The sequence below is a fragment of the Pieris brassicae genome, chromosome 4, assembly GCF_905147105.1.
Source record: "Pieris brassicae chromosome 4, ilPieBrab1.1, whole genome shotgun sequence".
Taxonomy (NCBI): Eukaryota; Metazoa; Arthropoda; class Insecta; order Lepidoptera; family Pieridae; genus Pieris; species Pieris brassicae.
The window spans coordinates 4,288,804-4,312,411 of NC_059668.1; the positions used below are offsets into that span (position 1 = coordinate 4,288,804).

At 31.3% G+C, this 23,608-nt stretch overlaps 1 protein-coding gene across 6 annotated transcripts in view; it reads left to right on the forward strand.

Annotated features, from left to right (window-relative positions):
* LOC123707953 (rab11 family-interacting protein 4) overlaps window positions 1-23,607 on the forward strand; it is a 56,936-nt gene extending 33,329 nt beyond the window's left edge. For 4 of the 6 annotated variants that reach the window (XM_045658295.1, XM_045658292.1, XM_045658291.1 and 1 more), the window contains 6 exons: window positions 17,678-17,812; window positions 18,470-18,622; window positions 19,046-19,328; window positions 19,573-19,718; window positions 20,873-20,914; window positions 21,961-23,607. In XM_045658295.1, coding sequence (XP_045514251.1) covers window positions 17,678-17,812; window positions 18,470-18,622; window positions 19,046-19,328; window positions 19,573-19,718; window positions 20,873-20,914; window positions 21,961-22,098 — 897 coding nt within the window. In that variant the 3' untranslated portion in view covers window positions 22,099-23,607. The remainder of the gene's footprint in view (window positions 1-17,677; window positions 17,813-18,469; window positions 18,623-19,045; window positions 19,329-19,572; window positions 19,719-20,872; window positions 20,915-21,960) is intronic. The other 2 variants (XM_045658293.1, XM_045658296.1) reach the window with 1 other exon arrangement.
* The last annotated feature ends 1 nt before the right edge of the window (window position 23,608 follows it).

The window sequence follows — 23,608 nt, forward strand, 5'->3', positions numbered from 1 at the left end:
CACGGAAATCGGTATTGTGGAGACGACTTTAGCAACACAAGCATATAGCATGGTAGGCAAAAAAATCTTATGCCTTTCGCACCTTACTTAACCTACTTCTGTTCTAAGATTATTTTGTAAGCCTACGTATATAACGAAAACATACAATTAAATTGTTTACCTTGGCTCTAAGTGTTACAACAGAAAATCAATACCTTCTAAAGCATACAATCAAACATAAGCTTCAAGTTGTCAACTATTAACGCCTCTTCGTCTGGTAAATCTTTGTTTACATAATGATTTATCGTAATACTCAAAATCGTTTATGACCGTGTCTTTAAAATATTTCACCATAGATCCGAAGCTAAAAAAGGTCTCACTCCCTAAATCAGTCGTTTATTAATTGGGAATTGGCACAGGCACAATTACGTTCCTGAGTAGCACGGCTCTTTTGGTATATCAATAATTATCAGTTATATAATATTTTGATTGAGCTAGTACACAGCACATCTATGAAAACGCGTAATTTCAATGTAAAGTTTTTATCAGGCATTTGTCATTGTCCCATATACTTTGGCGAATTGACGACTTCCTTCCTAAGAGATATCGATTTAATTTATGCAAACGTGTGGCGAATTAATCAAGCGATAATACTTAATTTTAGGTCGTGTGAGGCCTTTAGTTGTTACAAACAAAAAAAAATACCGAGTTAATATTATAAACTTCAAAACTGCCTCGCTGACATATACTTATGCAGAGAGTGACATTCAGAAGTAAACACTAAAGTTGGTGTTATTTAGATTATAACGTAAATATCTTAATCTGCACTAAAGGTGGACGAGCATTTAACGCAATTGGTAGCTGCGAAGTTGACCTTCAGACCAATATTCTTATGTCGTCCGATAGTTTGATAGAACGGGTTTATCCCTTAAACAATAACAAATTAGTGAAATTTCACAGCCGCACTGCTATTGTATAAAATTAATTCACTTTCGTATAAATTTCATGGTTATAATTTATGTATTAGTTTAAGACATATTTCCTAGTCCTGATTTAAGAAAGATTTTTTTTCAGTTGGTCAGGATTTATTCAAATATTGATGCTAAAAGTGGCACAATATTTAATAGATATATTAATCCCTCTATCGGTTACTTCTTAGAGCAACTATAAAACAATATTACGGTTCCAAAAGTCCGAGAAAAGTTGTTACTTGCTATTGTTATATCGACTGTACATGTACAGTACATTGTTACATTGACTGTACAATAAATAAAACACGTAAACAATAATAATACAACTATATATGAAACAATTAAATAGAAGTTTGTCAAACAATATAAAAAAGATTTTTTTCCAATATATAGGGGCCGTAGGCCACGTGCTGGCGACACCTTTGTTGTGTGGGATTACACACGAACTTATATTTACCTACTATATTATTTTGGATGGTAATAAATCAAGAATATATTAGTATGTTTTGTTTGAACAGGCATGAGCAATCTCAAATTACAATTTTCATGATTAACCCAGGGTTGACTGAAAATAGGTCTCATCGTCATAAAATGAAATCACCATCCACTATTCGCAATGACTAAGCATCAGCGTCAATTTCGTTAGAATAGCGGTGAATCCTTTAGAATTAAAGGGAATTCATAACAACTATTTAAAGACAAACATTTTTATGTTTAAAACACGCAGGAAGAAAATTATATTTAAAAATTCTGTTTATTTTGTTATAAAACTATTGTGTAACTATTATGTATGTATTCTACATATCTACATATGTAGATATTTAATATCTGCATATTTCTTCATTTGTCGTATGAAAATGTTTTTCGCGAAATATCTATTTTTAGTTAATTTTTCGGTCCATTTAGATACTTCAATTATACGATAAGTATATAGCAATAAATATAAATTCCAATATAATGCCATAAATTCCAATGAAATCCACCGTTTCATATTGAATAACATAAAATTTTTGACCTTGTTTAACTTTCCTCGCGGGGGAACGACATTCCAACGAGTAATTAATAAACTATTAAAACCACGTTTTTGTTGACGTTCATTATTATCTAGTATAAACTATTATTATGTCAGCTTATAAAAATAATACCTACATTATATATAAACAATATTTCTATTTTAATAAAACAAACGTTGGCAAACATCCAAGAGTTTCTAGTAATCAGCTTTATGTAGTTGTAAAATCTAAATTTTAATTCAAACAGGAGTAAATACCAATTGTATGTTATTCTTTTCACTTTTACAATGCTTACTTAGCTCAAAGCTCGCAAGTGTAGGGTGAAATACCAAAACCATTTTTACAACTTGCCGACAAATAGAATCTAATAAAGTTTTAATATTAGATTCTAATTGTATGTACTAAGAATGTCTCTAGATTGTTACTGCTATTCCTGTTATGTAATCATTGAAGGTATTGCCATGTATCACAGCGGCGGTTTTTATTTGTCCTAATTATTAGATTTGACATCAGTATTGTTGTTATATCAGATATATTAGATGTAACTTAAAATAAATATCATTTTGTTTCTCTGGCTTCGAACATCATTTCATTGCATAAAATTACATCAAAATCTGTCCTGTACCGGCTATACAAGCATATAAAAAACTATGATTATATCATGTCCATAATTACGTTGAATGGGGTCATTGAACGTTACAATGTATATTAAACGTGTTGTTTTGAATATCAAGGAAAGGATTTCAAACAATACAAGTATCGCATCATTAGACAATGCGTATCAATAATGGTCGACGGAAACCATCCTCAGCTGCGCGTGCGCCGCTTCCGGTCAAATGCGTGTACCTTATGATAAACGCTTATTTGATATTGAAGTCATGCACTTGAATTAATTTATAATATAATTCATATTTTTTGATGTTAAAAAGAGAAAGATTACTTTCTTATCTGGAAATAATATTTGTAAGGACCAGGCTTATATTGAAAACCACGTAGGCGATAGCACTTCACATTACAGTGTTGCACAACTTTAGGTTTGCGCTTAAACTCGAAGTATTGCTATGATCAATGCATTAACTTCTGAGCATACGAACTGCATTTGACTTGTAAATTGTACATAATGCAACGGACAATAAGTTCAGAGAAATCGTACACAACATTGTAGCTGCCTCTAATACCTATTGAAAGTGAATTGCTTGCAATAATCTTATTTGAGGAATTATTCAAACATTACCAACTTCATTGGAGTAAAATAGATTATATATATGGGCGTATTTTGGGCTTACTCATTAGACAATTCATTACAGTTATGTAAACAAAGATGACATGACAGTAGAATTAAAACGCATATATATAATTACTCATAACTGCTATTTTCTCGTTTAGGTGGTCTTTGTGGCCCCGAAGACCTAGAAAAGTCAGTTAACAAGAATAAATCTTGTAATGTTATCAATGCATACAAAGATTAGTTCTTATGTCTTGAAGGTTTGCGTCAGTTTATGACCTATACGGAAGCCATAGAAGGTCGTAGAAGACCAAGTATCGCATTAACCTAGACTTAGAGGCTTGTGTTACAACTACGCCTTTATGAAGTACTAACGATCTGCCCTGTGTGCATTCGCAGCATTATTACATATCATGGTTTAATTCAAATACTTGTAGGCGATGATAGGCTGTTTGGCCCAAGTACTGTTCCTTGCATAACAACTTTTAAATTTAACATTTAGTCATAATTTTATGAACTGGTTATTTGCTATTTGTTATTTTTTTATATCAAGAACTTATAGTTTAATAAAATATTTACGTTTTCTATTTCAAAATTGGTTTAACTATTACCAAAAATGTGTTAAAAATTGTCAACAGAAATATAGACACTTATAATATACTAAAACATTCCAGTAAACAATAGAGGAGTGGGTGTCTATAATCTGTGGGCTGAATTGTGTCAAGGATAGAGGGACACAATACTTATAATTGTTGGGATAAATTAACTGATTTTGCCTTACGTGGGCGGCAATTTACATAAACATTTCTTACATTCGGAATTGCACATATTGAGTATAGCTTTGGAAGACAATAATATTAGAATAGAAAGCAAACCACAAAGGGCAAATGACCTCTAGATATATTATTGTACATATGAAACCACATATTTCAGAAGTAATCTGACTATAGTAGTAGTAGCCATTTATGTTTATGAATTGGCTTCTAGTTGCACTTATTACACTAAGCGGTGGATTGCGTTATTTTTAAACTTTAGTTTTTATTAATTATATAATTTTAAAGCAGAACAATTTCGGCAAAGCAAATCATAAATCTTTGTAATATATACAGTGTAAACTGCATGTAACGTCCATCGATATAACGACGTCCTACCGAACGACGAACCGACGAACCCTTAAGCGTCGAAATCAATTGGCTTTAGATGGTTTAGCTTGTCTTCCATACATTCCATACATACAATGATACACTCTACATAGCATTACACCCTCGGCATCGTGCATATGAACTTTCTTAGAAATTCTTACTTTTGTTTACAAATTGGGATTGCTTGCACGTATAGACTGTTGTTGACCATTACTAATAAGATTATTATCTATACATTCTCCATTTATCCACAACACTATAACGCCAGAAAATCCACAGTCCCTTCAGTGTCATTATATCGAATTTTCACTGTATTTCTTATTTATGTTAGGTGCAAATTTGGTAATTTTCGAACAATCAATTCCGTAAAAGTCTCTTGGTTTGTTGATAGTACTTACAATCTTTACCTGTATAGTTAATGTTTCCATTGAAGCGCATCTGTAATTCAAAACCTTCACACATCAAGGACGTGTGCAACCTTCTTTCATGTACTTCACACGTATGTTACGAGTACCTTATAAATACTAGTTAGTTATTTTATGCGTTGTATAAGTTCTTCAAATTCTTTATCAAACTGTTTTATCATTCGACAATCCTCTAAGATAAGATCTTCGATTTACCTCATGTCCATAAGATCATAAAGATTAGTCAATTTAGGTGATAAACTGAACAAGGTGACACAGGTACAGGGTATACCTTATGAGGTTTATAAATTGTACTAAGGAATTTATAATAGTTTACCTGTAATATGTATTTGGTAATATGTATGAAGCTAAGCTATAACTACATTTTATTTTATCTACCACACTACGTTTAACGTTTGATTTACTGTGCTTAAAATACGTAGTCTGACCGTGTGCTTTTTTTCTGCAATATTCTATGGTCAATAATATCATTTCAAGTAAACAAAACACAATCATCAAGAAGAGATTAAACAGTACGTAACAAGCATTTGTACAACTTCTCCATTATCTAACGCAAGAAAAACATGTGAATAGCTTAAGGTACCCGTGTGAAAATGCGCTGCATTGTACAAATTGTTATCTTTGGGTGTTATTTCGCTTAATTTAATAACAATGATATGAGCGCAATTATTCATGTTATATGAGCAATAATTTGAACAGTTTTATGAAATTTATCTTTCGTATATAAATAAATTAATTTCAGTAATAATGTTAATGCTTTCTCCTTGATCACAAAGGCGTCAGTTCGTTCAATGCGATTCAATTACATTTAAAATTTACTTACGTTGTAAAAATGATCAATTTAAGGGTACCTATTTATCTATTACTATTAGTTTTTTTTAGTAAAATGTATCTGACTAGGTATAACACTTATTACGAATATAATCTCGTCAGAGTATTGGCTCTGTTATAGAATTACGAAAATAAGATAAAACATGGTTACAGATATTTCTTACTGACCTAGTTTGATGTACCAAGAAGCAAATATTTTGCATATGGCATCTTCCAAACAAAAAATCAGCCCTGGGAGGTCGTCGTCATGTAAATGGGCCGTGCAAAAATAACTATCGATCCATTTTTTCAGTCCAAAGACTGGCTTATCTTAAACTCGGATCTAGACTTTGTGGTTCTATAATTCTTTTAATGATCGCGTATCTTTTAACTCTATCGCACTGTGAAATAAGCCATTCTATATGAAACAGACTAAAACACTCCCCTATAAAACTAGGTTATAAAAACAGTTACGCCTAATCAAAATAAGAACTCCTTTTAAATCTGAACATAACAATAAACCGACAACTCTAAGTCAGCAGACGAGAGCCAGGCAGAATATGACGGTATTATTTATAGAGAAACAAAACGTCTTGATTTATTTGAAATGCCATGTCGAGTACAATTTATCCCAATTGGAATAGGAATTGGTTTGTGTTAAATGAACGCCTGAAGAGATGCCTGCTTCGTGCATTTTTTTGTATTCGCCCCTTCCTACTGCCTAATGTAGATTAATTAATAATTAATCGTTGTAATGAATTGACTTTTTGAATTAAATCAAATGTTTCATTTCTATAAAAAAAAACATTTGTATTAGGACGTCTTACTTAATTTATATAATTATGTTCAATGTCGAGTAGACTTTGTGTCAGTAACTTTCATATTCAGGAAGTGGCAGAAATTATATTAACATATTACTTAATTTTCACTTAACTGGCACGTTAGGTAATCGAAAATTTTATTAAGGAAAGTAGGCAATAAAATTTTCAAAACGAAACTTATGCATCGAGCGATAAAATGAGAAGTATTACCTCAGTACTTAAATATTAATATCTCTAATAACGTCTTTATACTCGCCGAATATTTTAACATATTTGGTAAGTACTTTTAACATTCTTAAATTCTTTAACATTTCAAATATATTGTTTATTCTCTAGTATTATTTACATCTGACATAATCCAGAAAACAATTCACAAAGTGTTTCTCAGCGATGCAACTAATAGAGCATTGTTCTCTCATTTTGCACATTTCTTACACTTCAATTTAATATCTCCATCAAGATAAACACGAGAAATTACAAGTATTATATTAACACTAGACTTAAAAACCGGAAATTATTACGAGTCTTTGTTGGTATGAATGTTCGGAATACCAGGAACATTATATCTATTTTTGTAGATAATTGGTTTTCAAGTAGTAACCACAGATAAAGCGAACATTACGTTGTCATAAGGCATATGGGCACTTGTTTAAAAATGCAAGTACACATTCTTTATTGATAAATGTAACTTTCTCCTAGGGACTAATTAACTAATAGTTACATTGAATAATACTTTTCTTTCGTTAAATATTATTGCTTGTTGGTTTTATCCGTAAAACAACTAACAATAGCTCACAATAGTGTGGATATTCAATTTAAACAATAATTTCACACAACTCAATGCCCGTTACTCTTAACGCTGTATTATCTTTTAATACAAGCTCCATTTATTAATCAATGAATTGAAATTCGTCAGTTTCTCTTCTTTTATAGATAAAATATAGATATATTCAATCCAGAACATGAGTCGTGCTAACTTACTAATTACCTATAAACACTACTGAATCTGTTATTAAAACACATATTGCAATAGCATTTTTTTTTCAATATTATTCACTTTCATTTTGATTTCGTTCCGAAACTAATTAATAACAGTTATCTCTCTGCTATGTCAAATTATATAACGTGATGATAAAGCATATGTGACGAAATCAAATATTCAGGCCATCATGACAGTCCCTCGTCCGTTAAATTATGAGATGTGAGCGGGATAGGGGAGCATATGCACAGAGCAAGGGGTTATTGCCTCGACACTGTCTATCAAGCCCATGCATATATGCAGGGAGCGAATAATGTTTATTTGTATGGGTTATACTGCTGGCAGACTGATAATCATGACGTGCATGGGTGGGGCGGGAGGCGCGCGCCTCAGTTCTCAACGCGATTGCGACTGAACGTAACGTACCGATTGTTTAATTTACCTCTGTACAAGTGATCAGTGTTTACGTTTTGAACCCTTTCCTAAACTTTAAAATATTATCTGTGTTTATCGGGATGCTTGAAGTCAGTTCACAAAACGATGTTAGATCAACCGTTGAAAGTTACAAATCGACTTCGCCGAAGCGTTTTCTTGCCAGACATAATTTTGATTTTGCTTTACGACAATAATTAACTTGCGATTGATTTTAAAATGTAATAAAGTGTGACGAAATCAAAAGAGATATTAGTGAAGACTTACTTGTGCCATTGAAAGCTTTGTTCTATTCTAATCCTATTTAAGTCAAACCTAGGTGTAAATTTCGTGCAATATTAGATATTCCAAAGACCTGATGACAGATTTCTAAATGTTTAAATCTGGGCTCTTTAACCGGTCAAGGACCACAATGGGTGAATCAATTGACGTTGAAGAGAGTTTAGAATTAGAGTACGATATGTGGGACGGACAATTTGACTTTGTTGGGCCACAGGACCCGCATTTGCGACCGAGAATCACTTCGGACACTAGTTTAACTGAGGATTTATTCACCGGGGGTCCGTTAACTCCACATTTGGGCAATGGACTTAATGGTGGCAAGAAAACAGCTGCACATCAGTGGTGCGATAATTTATCTGACCAAGTAAGGGTTCAATTTATTCGTTCTGCTGTCTGTGAAAGTTTTCCTGTGATACCTTAACCGTTTTTGGTACAAAAACACAATGAATTTATTGTGGAGTAAGAAATAATAGAAAGATTACGTACGCTATTAAAAATTATGAATACTTCGATCATTATTATTATAACTAATTTGTAATGTGTTGACGCATAGCTAACAGAGGAGTAGTAACACAATTAAGTAAAACTTCTGGCCTGAAAGTTTCATATATCGGCCGGCGTTACAATAAATATACACGCGGTGTGACCTTACAATCATTGACGTTAATTGTATATTAAAATTGAATCATCAGAGATTTTCCCTAACGCATGCGTACCTTATTAGGATAATAATTACTCATATATCCTACAGTCCAAATTACACACAATACTTATATCCTATTATGGTCATAGAAACTTTATATCTGTTACATATAAACATTTATTTACCTATAATAATCTCTTTGCACCGATTATTAACAGTTACACAAAATAAATTAAGGAACTACAATGAATGATAACAGAAGTAATTTAAAAAAATAACTCACACACTGTAATTTTTAATATACCTACGTATTCAAAATGCTAATCAATCGTTATTACTACAAGCTAATTTTTTTATTATTTTAGTAATTCCTTAACACCCGTCCTAAATTTAAAAATGATAAAGATATATTGTTTGTCTATAAAATGCGTAATATGTTTTAAATGTATTTAAACACTTAGTCCAACTGAAGAGGAATAGGTATGGATCTTAAGGCCAGCACGCATTGCTGTGTCAGTGTCACGGGGTGGACTGCGGTACGCAATGGAGAGCTGGAGCACTGAGGCGCGCTGGCCCGTAATAACAATTAGTTATGTAAAACATTAAATTAATGTAATTTTATCATTTTTTACTGAAATGGATCACTTAGCTCGCGATAAAATATATCGTGTAAATTTTAAAATCACGTTCTATATACATTTTCGTCATAAAATGTATTCAAAGTGTCAAAACTTGGCTATGTTTGGATTTTTTTTCTATCGAGCGTAGTTATTTAAATCGTGTACTGATATTTCAAAATGTATACACCGTATAGGCCCTTAAGCGATGTGATCGTGCAATTTATCCAGTGATTATGTGAACAGCGTTTACAGTCTCTTCACTTCAACACTTTCGTGCTACATCCATATAAGTGAACGATTATTATTGATTTAGTGCAAGTCACGCTTTCAGGCTTAAATCGTGTTTGATGAATAAAGTAGAAAAATTGTATGTTTGTGTCGTGGCCTGTTCCAATAATTCTTAAATAACCTCGCAAGGTGTGTATGCTTTATTCTACAAAAATTTTCCTAGCAAACAATTTTTCATGTATTACGTGAATCTAAGTTCGTTGCGTGCACATTGTTGAATTTATTTACTTCCAAGTTAAGTGTACACGCGATTCCAATTCATTGGGAATTCTACTTTATTTCCGCCTAGTAAGGACAATATTTCATTACGTAAATCGAGATTTCATCGCATATTTTCACGAAAATAATGTTCGATTTTCAAAGTATTGATCTCTGATTTATCTGCATTGAGTCAATCACGCACGAAACGATAACTCAACGACTATCTATGTATAGACTTGCGATATTTTTTTATAGTTGAATGTACTTACAAGATTATATTTAAGAGACAATATTGTTTATGGTCCTGTTTCTTTTTTCTTTTACTTGGGGAAATGCATTGCGAAACCCTACCGCGGCGGGACTACTTGGAGCGTAAGGGTTATGGTCCTGTTGGGTTATTCCATAATGTATGGGTTTGATAGTATGAGCTGTGTAGCCTCTCGCCTAGTCTTATGTAAATCAAATAGCGATGGCAATTACAAATAGGAAGAATTTGATTTTTTTGGCATTGAATAGGCTCCAAACCACTGCACCGATTTTAAACATTCCATCACCATCATAATCCTAAATTATCCCTGTTGGCTTTATTATATAGAGTTTAAAAAAGTAAAGAATCTTTAAACTTCAATAATGTATCCCAAGTTGTAAAAAAAACCAATAAAAATCCCTAAATCGCGTAGGCAGCAGAAACTTGATTGTACAGGAAAGTGATGTACTACAGTTTCTTATAAGATATCAATATCTACAAAAAAGTCCGCGATACCACAAGTCTAACTATTAGGCACACTTTATAGTATAAATAATTATATATGAGGACTTCCCGCTGGTATCAAATAAAGGTAACAAATATGAAGAAGATGGTGTATTATGTGTGATAAAAATAAATTTATAGACATAGGTTAATACGACTCTATTTATCATAGAATAATATCCGATTTTTTAAATATATTATATTAGTTTGGCTTATAACTGAACCCATACAACAAATACATTTTCGTAACGAAATATTAAATTTGAAACCACTAATCGAAAAATTGCGATTAGTGGAAACCAAGCAATGGGAACTATCTTCGCAATAACACAATGCAATCTATTAAATTTAAGTAAAAATAAATCTGTAAAAAATGGTACGAAACATGAATGGATTATGAAAATCGCAAAATCTGCTGTGTCAAATCAGCATGCAAATGTCATTATATAATTAAAAACAGTTACTTGTAATAAACATTTAATATTATATTAATATATCCTACGTTTGTAGAAAAAATATAGCGAGGATGACAGGGATAAAGAATGGGTACAAAACTTAATGTGCGAATGGTTCACGGCGCTTGTAGGGTACTATGAATCCGGTGTGTATATTTGTTAAAATTTAAAGATTTAGTGACTAACTTTAAACTAAATATTGATTTGAGATTATTGTGACTTTATAATTCGATGTTATTTTAATGTTTAAAGAACTTTATTTTCTCATTACAAAATTGTATTTTATTTACTTGAGAAACTTAATATTATGTTTATACGAGCGAGCGTCCCAAATTAAGTCTACGAAATTCACTTTGACGTGTATCTTGATTGCCCTTTTGAATTTGTTAAATGCGTTCATTTTTACAGTTAGTTATCTAGGTAATCAACCTAATGATATAAAGCTATCAGAAAGATGAATAAATATAATCGTTTCTAAGAAGTGTTAGCTGTTGTCAAATTAAAATTGTGAACATAATTTGGAAAACTTTATTTTAAATTACCTACCTGCACCTTATGTGAAATCACGTTTTTTATACATTTTATGATATGCATTTTGGTAGGGATTTTTGGTTTAATAAAGTTAAATAAATAAAGTTTAATAATTTGTCAAGATTTCATTTAAATCTTTACATAGATTTTTCTCTAAATACCGTCCAAATCTTATCTAGTTATCTTTTATCGCATAAACGAATATCCGAGATACAACGATCTAAACAGTGTTGTGAATAAAAACTTTGCATAACTCAGTGTTGCCACTTGCGAGACAAAACAGATTGCAGGTTGAATAATTAAACATAATGTTTGGCCTAATTACATAATCATTTCATTTTTACCTGTGAATAATGACATGTGTATAATGATTTTCTCTTTAATTAGAAAGTTATAGATTATAAGTAACAATGGTAATGTAACTCATAGACAAAAATTGACTGTGTACCAAACACACTATACTTTATTCTCTTGTGACTTAGGTAAATTCGTTGGGTTTTTCTTTTAACTTCTTTTTATATTATGTATCGAAAAATGGACATGAAATCCCTTACCGTAGTAAATAAACAAAACACTGAGAATATGATAACTCAGGTACTTAATCTTTGCAAAAAACACCAACCATTTCTTTAAATGTAGAGTAAGTGTTCAACAGGATTCTATGTCATAGGGAATCGATTAATCCAAGACACAAGTTGGTCGGTTGTGTCGATGTTGTATGTATACACACACACAACACGCACAAACACGCCACACAAAAAGCCCTTTTCAGGGCTAACATATGTTTCGCGAAACCGAAGTTGAGAGTCCCTAGCCTAGCCTAAACCAAAGCCCTACAGACACAATTGCACAACCATATACAAGATTAAAAAATAAAATTAAACACGTCATGTTACACCGGGCGAACTTTCTTCTTTCTAGTGGAATAAATATTATAGATAAAAATATATAGATATATTGTGAAAATAATATCTCTCCCGATAGTCCTTTATCTGTGCCATGGTCAATTTTCGCGTGCGCTATCTTAATTATACAGTACAAAGCAGTAATCTTAAATAATATATCTAAAGATAATGATATTATGCGATATAAAATATTAATGCAATAAACTAGTAACAACTTAAATACAGGGGTTAAGAATGTAAAACGATATACAAGACGAAACGTTACGTGCGATTGTGATTGGTCAAACGGTTGTGTCAAATGTTTCATGTCAAATAACGTGGTCGATGCTGCTGCTATCGAACTATCAAAAACATTTTGTCTTTTGTTTTACATTCTCACCCCGCCTGATCATTTTGCGACCCAAATGACTAGAAATCACCATTCGACTTATTTAAAATTGTTTATTGAATTGTATCCTTTTATTTATTATATTTAAAAGATGTATTAAGTTCTATTATCGTACGTCATATAACATGCTTCCATTTAATTTGAATATCGGTTTTATTTAATGAATTCAGTATTGTAACACAAGCAACAGTAAAATATAATTTTCACAATTTAATAAATATGCGTTTGATGATATTTGTAATTAACTTACATAAGCTAGGACACCATCATTACATTATGTAAGTAATGTAAAGTTCTTATTTCCATTAACTTGAGAAATCTGTTAAACACTTATGTGTAATATTGTGAGAATCTAATGTACTCATTCAGTAACATATTACATATTATACGTATATAGGCGGTGTAAACTACAGAACTGACAATTGACATGAACATGGAATAATTGTCATTTTCCGCGAGTGTTTTTATGGGGTAATTTGAAAAGAAAAATAGTGATAGAAATACAATTATGTGAATATATTAAAAAAAATAAGTAAATGTAAAGTTCTAATCGCGATTTAATGCGATGAATGTTTATATATAGACATAAATTGTATGGCAAAAGCATTCGACACATAAGAAGCGTTTAAAAAATCTGCAAAAAAACATGAAAATGAAGTTATAGTTGTGGACTTTATTGAAAAGTATTTTTAAGATTTAATTAATAATTTTCAATGAATTTGTGTTCATTGTAATTCCTCCAAAACGCTACTAGATACATACAATGATTTAATTTATAGTTATAACAGTGCACAAATTATTTACAAGGTTGTCTCATGAATAAACTAAAACTGTTCTTAGCTGAATTCTAAATATTCAAACTATGTTGAATAATAACTCTTTCCCACGCAACCGCTACCAAACGCCTGGAAACCCTTCTAATTCTAACAAGACACGTAAATATGCCTATTTCACTTTCTATAAATATGTACTTAAGTATTGTTCAATAGTGCATTTAACATCGAGTCTTTAAGATTGTAGGATATTGTTCGATTTATAAGGACATGTGTCGCACCAAGCACAACTATCACAAAATCTCCCGGCATTAATGTGTGTAAAGAGTATTAACGTAAATCATACATCTTAATGATGTAGCAGTCTTTGTTTGACCATACGAAACGTCTAATTAAATAACTTAATAAATACGGGTTTATATAAGAGAAAACTGTTAACTTATATATAAAATCGTTTAGTTTAACTTCTGCTAGCTCAAGGATCAAACATTAAAGCGATCAAAGCTATTCATAATTACTTTTAGGTATAATAGACATTTGCAATATTAGATAACACACTGTACAACGACCTCGTTACTAGCATAAGAAAAACTAGAACGACGTTCAGAATTTTTTGCTATTCCATAGTACTACATAGTTGACAGCAAACGAACATAAAGATCCATGTATCTATTATGTAAAGTTAACAAACGGTGGAAAGTTGTTAGACAAGTTGGAAGAAAATGTTGGCTCCGGGAAGTCACGAGCTCAAGCATTCAGTCGAGTACCCATTGATTGTACTGAACGATAACAATCATGTTTAACTTTTGAAACAATTGAGAAATTACTCATAAAGTATTACAGGATAGCGCCTGTGCTCGGGACCTGTTTTCATAAAATCTTTAAGAGCATAGATAAAATATCCCACATGTTAATAAAAAAAAAATTATTGGTGACTTGCTGACCAGAGCTTTATTATTTTAAAAAAATAATAGCTTAAAGAATCTAACATAATTTCATAAGTTTTATTATTGTATCACGTTATTGTTCAAGTTCTATAGTATAGGGAATAACGTGATTTAATTATTATATGTTTCAACAATAATATCTCTAATGTAAGTAAATACCCGAACAACTATATATTAAGTTTGCTTTATCTTTATTTGTATGACCTAGCAATACTCTAGACCTTACTTTAAGGTTATCGCTATATTATAATTAAAGTAAGATAGCGATAATATAGAACTTAATATTTGTATTACGAGTCTGTCAGGTTATTAAAGATAAATTCTATATTTAAAAGCGATTATGCGAAATCTGAAATTGATTTCACTTTCTCTTGTTTGCTTTTTCTGATGCCGGGTAGATTAGAGTTTCTCGTCTTGTGACTTAATCATAATATAATCCATTGAATAAGTTGCGTTATTCAGATAATCATTATATATCTATAAATATACGGTGCTATAAAATCATGATATATTTTATAAGCTCGAATTTCAAGGTAGTTGGTACACAGTTCATAATTAAATAATGGGTGATATAAAAAATACACTTGGGATTATTTAAATCTAACGCCAACATGATGTCAATTGTCAACACGCCATAGTTCGCGTGAGTTCAATCATTGTTTTGTGGAATGTTATTTTAGTTAATTAAAATTCATGAAGCCAGATGGCACTAGGTTTGTGAAGTAAACATTAAATAAAAATCGTTAAAATGACATTAAAGTTATTCGGTTCAATGCTCAAATAAGTCTACGTAAGAAGAAGAATTTTTGGTTACTATACTATAAGCTTAGTTTAATTCAGTAATTTTAAACAAAATATATTGTGTTTAATTAAGATCGAAGTATTGATAACTTCATAGCAAGTCATAAATCATAAATCTTATCTATGGTGGCCATAAGGAAAATAAAAAATATATAGTATTAAAGCTATATAACTCGGTTTTAACTTGAAGATGGTCAAGTTTATAATTTACTCAAACAAAACTGAAATCATGAACGGAAATTAGTTTTTAAATTAATTCGAGATCCGTAGACCGTGAAGTTACGATGAGGTCGAAGCGACTCTCTGACAACACCAAGAAATGTTTTTAAATTAATCAGTGTTAAAATGATACTATTACGATTGGAGAGAGAATGACAAAAAACATTTTTATTAATGATACATTTGGATCCCTAGGATTCATGAATTCGGCAATTTAAAAATATTTGTGTTTTCGGTTGTTCATACCATGTTGTTAATATTAAGAATGAAATCTATGGATATAAACCTAGTTGAGTACTAGACTTAAAGTAGGAAATAGAATGTGTAAAAAACATGAAAATAGAATTTGTGCTGCTACTGCAATATCGATAAACACTTTAAAAATGCTTAACTGGTCTATTCTAAAAACCTTGACCAACTTATGTCAGTTTGTAAAGTAGTGTCAACGAAAAGCCCTAAGTACCATATTTTTAATCTATAGTTTATCTTAAATAAACTAATTTCGACCCGAAATTTTTAGCTATTGTCTAATTTCAATTGAAATGATTGCAAACAGCTAAGAACCATTGAGACTAAGATAACCTCGTGAAAGTAACGATCCGAGTAATTGCCGGCTTTTTTGTACAAGTATGTGATACAGTTCACTTTCACAGAATAACATTTTGCGATGTGGTCAACGTTTGATTGAAATAAATTTTAACACTAAGAGAAAAGTTTTTATCTTATTAAATTGACTACCAATATTTACATGTGTAATTCAAATAGCATATTGTTATTACTTTATAGAAAAAGGCAAACCAAGTTGTCACGCGGTTTATAATTTTCAGCAATTTAGTCATTAAAGAAAAACTTATAATCAAAGTAAATGTAAACGTGTCGAATTGTAAATCTCTCCAAACTGATCTGAAGTTTCGCGCCATTACGGCCTGCGGGATCAGGATGACAGTTGACTCCTCTCTGTCTTACATTTTGAGTAAAAAGACACTTTGAATAAAAAACAAAAATTGGTATTTTGACATTACCTATTGGCTTCGGTTTACGAATTACAATACTATTTTAGTAGGGTATTACGTTACACTCACTGTGTCGGTCATTCACTGTTCTTCAGCAAATCTAAATGGATTCCTTCCTGTTTGTCATCGCTTAACTCATACGACATTAGTCACATAGTAGAACTGCTTTGCTATATCAATACTAGAAGTAACTAGTATAGACCTGACTATACTTTCTATAGTTTTGTTTTTTTAAGTAATATAATTTTTGTTTATTCCCATAAATGAGCCTTACGTTGTAATATCTAATAACAGAAATATTCTTGTTCTTTATCAAAGTCAGGATCTACAATCAATCGGTTTTAAGCTTCAATATCTCATTCAAACATATGGTTAACAAACAGTTTTTATTGTAATTGCCGGACCCAAATTCATTACAATAATCAATATTTGATGTTAGCTAAAACTTATAGTTATTTACTCAATATCTCAACTCAACTTATAGTTGTTAAAACAACTAAATTCAAGGATAAAATTAATCAGCGAAATTATTTTAGCTAAATCTTTTTTTTAGTATCTGTATGCAATGCGACGTAATCTAATCGTTAGTTTTTATTATAAATCTTTTTTTTCTGTATGCGATGTAATAACCCCAAGCCTTACTTATTAAAACCCTTATTACCATTGTCCAGATTGTAAATATTTTCCATGCTAAATACGAATCGAAAGTTTGTTCGATTTTATAGATTGTAATGTATTCTGTAGAATTATATAACATACTAAAACCGTCACGACCTTGTAGTTTTGTTTACGAAAATATCACGGTCTTGACTGATTACCTAAACTGATAATCGCAATAATTTCGCATTTCCTGAAGTTGCCTGTAGAAGGGGGAACTGAACCACAAACCCCAACAGGGACCAATAGTGTCGAGGTACTTTTACATTCATGTTAGCTTGATTGAACATATAATACTTTATACACGTGACACTGAGGCACGTTATGTTATGAAAATATATATATGTAATTATAGAAATGTTACATAACAAACATTTAGGAATATCTTGAAAATTTTTGTTTATAGGTACAACTTCTTCAGCAGCAGGTGACGTCACTCGCAGATACTCAAAGCACGTCAGACGAAAGGTACGCCAGAGCAAAGGCCGACAACGCCGTACTTCAAGCCAGAGTTCACATGCTCGATGAACAGATACGCGAGGTATATAGAATATATATAACTACTTTATTCTTAATCGTACAACTTCTAAGGTATAGTATAGTATATAAGCTTCTGAAAAGCACCAGCTCTTGGTAGAACACGATAAAATTATAAATTTAACGAACCGAATTATTTGAATTTATTATTTCCAAAGAAAAATTATAACGTAGTACTATTAGTAATCATAACAGCGTTATGATAAATAATTTAGAGTTATTTAGAAAGTGTCTGCATTATTCTTTATTTGTCGAATCGAGCAACGTGAAACATCAATAAAAATAAATGAAAACGTCACGTACACACGTCACTCATTCAATACTTTGCGTCAGTGGCTTTATTAGATTGCATTATATGAGAAACAATTTGCTTAGAAATTAAATCAAAAACATTTACATAGTAGCTTGCAATAGCTGTCCATTTGAAAACTGCATAAATTATTAACATAGATATAAATAGATTTACATAGTAGCTTGCAATAGCTGTCCATTTGAAAACTGCATAAATTATTAACATAGATATAAATAGAAATGGATACGATTTGAATCTACTTCAAACAGTCGAGATTTAAAAAGGACTATGCAAAACATTGCCCAACAACCCTATTAGAACCGGTTTAACAGCGATGACCTTCAGTGACCTTGATGACCATGATTTCAGATCGAATGCCGATGCGAGGAGCGTATTGCAGAGGAACAGAAACGATGCAGAGATGCGATAGCTAGAGTCGAGCGTGACCGGGACGCTCAGCTGTCTGCACTTAATGATCGACTCTCCGCTGCTGAAGCAGAGGCTTCTGATCTTAAACAAGAGGTAAGCCTACATAACTTTAAAAATAGTATATAAACAAACTTAATGTGGATTTAACACATAACACAATTTTTTATATATTTACAATAATTATCATTTGTTTATTCAACACCTCTTCCTCAAAGTTTTTTTATGAAATTTATTCTACTTCTTATTTCAAGTAGGAATCTCGCCTGGGAACTGTAAAGTTATACGTTAAACTTTATAAGGGTTGGAGAGTGCTTGAAATTGCTTTGCAGTGAAAACTTATTTGTCTTTTGTCTTTCTAACCTATCCCTATTTTAAGGGAAACTACATTTAATTCTCATACTACTATATTCTTATTATATTGATATATACTTTAGTTCAATCTATTTGTTTACGTATACAAATAAAACCATAAAAAATCGCTCCCTCGTCTTTTTTGCTGAAATTATAATATTTCAGGTTGGTAGACTCCGTGGCGTTGCCGAAACTCTACGGGCGAACGCTGAAATAAGCTCGCGTAGCGCACGCGAAGCTCAAGACACAGCGAGCGAACTGGCTGCTCAGATGAGTAGCGCCAGAGACACCGAGAGACGTGAAAGAGAAGCCACTGAAGCGACGAGAGCGCTACTCGCCGCAGCTCAGCAGGAACTTCGAGCGCTCAAGGCAGCTCCTCCCCCACCTCCAGACCCCCGGGTGGATGAGCTGCAGCAGGAACTCACGCTGCTACGCACCCAGAATAAATGTATGTATTTACAATATTATGGAAGTTATCGTATTTGTAAACTGGTAGTAAATGTAAATTTAGAATTTAACATCTTCTCTGTTGACGTTCATAAGTGAACTTGGTTACCTATATATATACAAAATTTAACATATGGACTGATATTTATCATACAAATTAAAATCTTGAATTTTTTTCCATGCATTGATTATGGGACATAAAATTTAAGGAGAACTGTTAAATTTTAATTTTCCATACATTTCAGCTCTCACAGAAGCCCAAGAGGAACTCCAGGCGCAGATTCTAACTCGAGGCGTTGAAGAGGGTCGCAGTCTGTTAGATGGAGTGAGCGGCCCTCTCGTCGCTACCAACTCATTGGCACACGAACTCTCGCAAATGAGTGACCATGAGGTAAACCGTCTTTTTATAATTTTGGACAAGATTTAGATAGCCAATTTTAATTCAATTTTTAATTTTAATTGTTTTTATTACAATGACTTTAAAACTTTAATTTTACCTTCTTAATTCAAACTATAATTATTAATTCCTATATTGTGTAATGTACGTAATGACTTATTCTTGTTCGGTAATGTGGTAGTAAAAGTTGTGTTTGTATGGAATTTTTACCAAATTTCGCGACTGGACTTTCACAAAATAAGCTTTGACAAAATGTAAAATTCATTATAGAATTGTTGACATGTATATTTTTAAAAGTACAATTCATTATTAAATAATTTACGTCAGATTTAATTTAAATAATTAAAATTTCCAGTATTATTGGCTATCTAAAACTTCGTTCACTTTACATAGAAATGCTTTGCTTTTTTGCACTTCAATGCACTGAAAATCAGATTATTTGGAGTTATGAATCCCAATATTGATCGACATTTTAATATCATATTTTACTGAACAAAATATCGTTTAAGTTAAAAAGTCGATGAAAGATTCACCTAATCAAAGGTAAGCTCATTCTGGATTAAAATGTTCATCACTTTTCATACATTTTTACAGCATTATAAAACATCGGATTTTATGTGTGAAAATCAAGACTATTATTAAAAGGCTAATTATGAAAAAATGTATTTGATTTTCATATATAAATACTTCTTTTTACGCTATTTTCACATATTTTCTGGATCAAAAGTCATCATAATAACCTTTTACCAAGTTTTTTTTTTATTAAAACATGTTTATAGACGACTCGACGACTTCCGAAATAAAGTTGTTTTTTTGAATTTGAAATAAAAAAATGTATAATTATATAATATTTAAAATATATTTACAAAGCCGAGATAACCCTTAAATTTATAAAAACTAAATCAATCCAATTGCACTCATAACATCTAAATGTTTCATCTCTTTCTATCAAATTGTGTTTACGCTGTGATAAAAAGAGACAGATACGTGCCTGTTAAAACAGCGCAATTAGACTGATATATTTTTTATGAATAAAGGGATATTAATAGAGTATTTGTCGTCTTTCTACAAAACCGCTCAGACAACTCTAAGCCAATCACGCTTCGCTTTTAGCTGGACTTAATATTGACGTATATGCGTTTTTCCAGCTCGTTGGTAGCGAACAGTCTGACAGCATAGAGTTGGAAAAGGTACGCTATCTTCACTAACTGCACGTATCATACTTTGCATGATTTCTAACGATCATTCACTAACACTTATGCCCGTATTTCAATTAGTCAACAAGTCACTATATGTCATCCTTCATTTAAAGAAAATAAAGATGACATTCTCGAATACAGGCCTAAATCTCATCACAGAGGCAAGTTCAAGTGCAAACTCTGACATCTGTCAAATGTCTATCAAGTTATGAGAGTTAAATAAAAGTGCGAAGTAACCTTAAAATCTGGCTAAAACTTGCTATAGTTTGTAAAATAACTCAGTAACTTATTGATGTTAATACATAAGCTCCAAAATGAAAAATAAAATGGATGACGTAAATTTTGGTTAATTGAGTATTTTAAAATAACTGTTATAATGACGAGGGAGTCATGGAAGACATTCTTAAAATTTATCATAGATTAAAAGTTAAGGAATCCACAGATAACATAAGAGACAAAGAATCTAGTCCACCAAACCTGACAACTCATAATTATAAATTGAATATAAAGAATCGTGTATATATTCCAAAATGTATCGCAATATTGGTTTTAATTCGAACTCCTCGGTCAGTAATTTAATAGATATCTAAAGTGGGTTTGAGTAAAAAACCAATGCCTAAAGAGTGACTAAATCTAATTTGACGTACATTACCGTCAATGTTTCCTTAGGAAACTTCGAAATAAATTATTTAGTTACTTCTTTATAAGAATTAGACATTTGTTATTTCTGCTATTGATATGCGTCGCCATAACAAGCATGCCCTGTAAAATACCGATCTGTATTAATAACTTAATAATAGATTTCTTTGGCTAACAATAAACGGGTAGGTAGTTCAAGTTTCTTCAGTAATACATGTTAATAAATAAAATTAGATTTGATCGTGAATGTGTGAGGGTGATTGGTTTTTAAGCTAATAAAGAAGTTATTCGTAATATTTGTGTTCCTTTTAATACTATCGCATGATCACCCTATTTTCCCAAAAGAAGCACGAATTCAAAGCAATATGAACATGTGACGTATTGGTTTTTTTTTTCAGTTGCAAAAGGCTTTGAAAGAGCAACAAGACGTGAACGTACAACTACGCGACTACATTGACGGTATCCTGCTATCAATAGTAGAAAATTATCCACAACTCCTCGAAGTCAAGTGTCAGAAACCAGATTTTAAATCATAACGCCAATAAATCTTCCAGTATCTTCCTTAGATTTCAAACAACATAAGTAACATAGCAAAGGACAGTTCAACGTCCTTGATAAAATTAATTAGATTAAAATATTGTATTGAGACATTCATTATTTTTGTTAAGTGAGAATTTTATTTTTAATTATGATCTTAATTTTTCATTTCAAACCATTTTCATGATGCATAGTCATCGCTGACGTCGTTAGAGACGTGCCTACATATGATTGCGTTATTTATTTTAATATTTGAATTGAGTCAGAAGTGCATTATTAACACGGTTTAATTATACTAAACCCGGCTACGAATAACAATACTATGGGAGTGTACCTGTTTCAAAATGTTTCTTGTAAACGCTAAGTTTCCTATAAGAGTCAATATTGACACTATAAGCTATCACAATTAAATAGAGAATGTGTAATATTTCAATAAATTATTATTTGTTATTGGTATTCTTGTTGGAGTCGAGGTGTCGATTTTTGTAAACAATACACATACAATTATGTTCAACCGACAACCACGCTACTATATATAGTATATTATATATGTGTATTGTTATTCGTTTTCAACATACTAAGGTTTCATTGGCCACCTGACGCCTTTTTCGATCTTGGAGTTTATCCTATGGCTTAGAACAATGCATCCTTTTGCTGCTTTATTGAAACGCAACGCAGCGCGTCGCGCTACAAAACATTTATTTTATGAAGAAATTTCAATACTTATCAAACCATTCATAATTTCAATGAAATATTTTCGTAACTGTCGTAGTTTATTTGTATGAATCGTTAAAACTACTAAAATAGAGCTGTAATGTTATGTGTAAATTTTAATAAATATTTATACTTATTATTACTGTGATATAAGAGTACTATAATGAAATATAAATATTATAATTTCCTTATCGTTTTATGACTTTCGGTAGTAATTCATGATTTTTAAATAAATTATATTTGTTATAAATGTAATTCTTTATATAAATCTTTTATTTTATTTTAGCTCCCCAATCGTTAATCAGCTTAATTTGTGTGATTCAATCGCTACTTAATTTCCAATTAAAAAGGCGTTAATAAGTGCCACAATATGAAATATCAAACATGTAAATATTGTATAGCATTTAGGTTTATGCAATAGCGTACCGATAACATCTCATAGAAATGCTTTGTTAGTGCTTTAGTTGTTAAGGAAAATTATTTTTATAGTATTAGATCTGGAGATACAAGGCCAAGCCGTCCATAAAGTTTATTACATCATTTTAATTCAAGACTGTGGTAGACATTGGTGCAAATAACTCTTAAGCAGAGAGTAATTCTAATTGTGAAATAAAATATTTAATTATTTATAATTGAAGCCATTTCGAATTGTATTCCTAAATTTTATTTTATTCAAGTCTAGAATGTGTTAGACGTGTATTTTAATATGTAAGATAGCTTCTAGGCATTTCTGTACATTTTGATAACATTTGTGAAGTAATGAAAATAACCATATATCGAAATAAAAGAATTTTA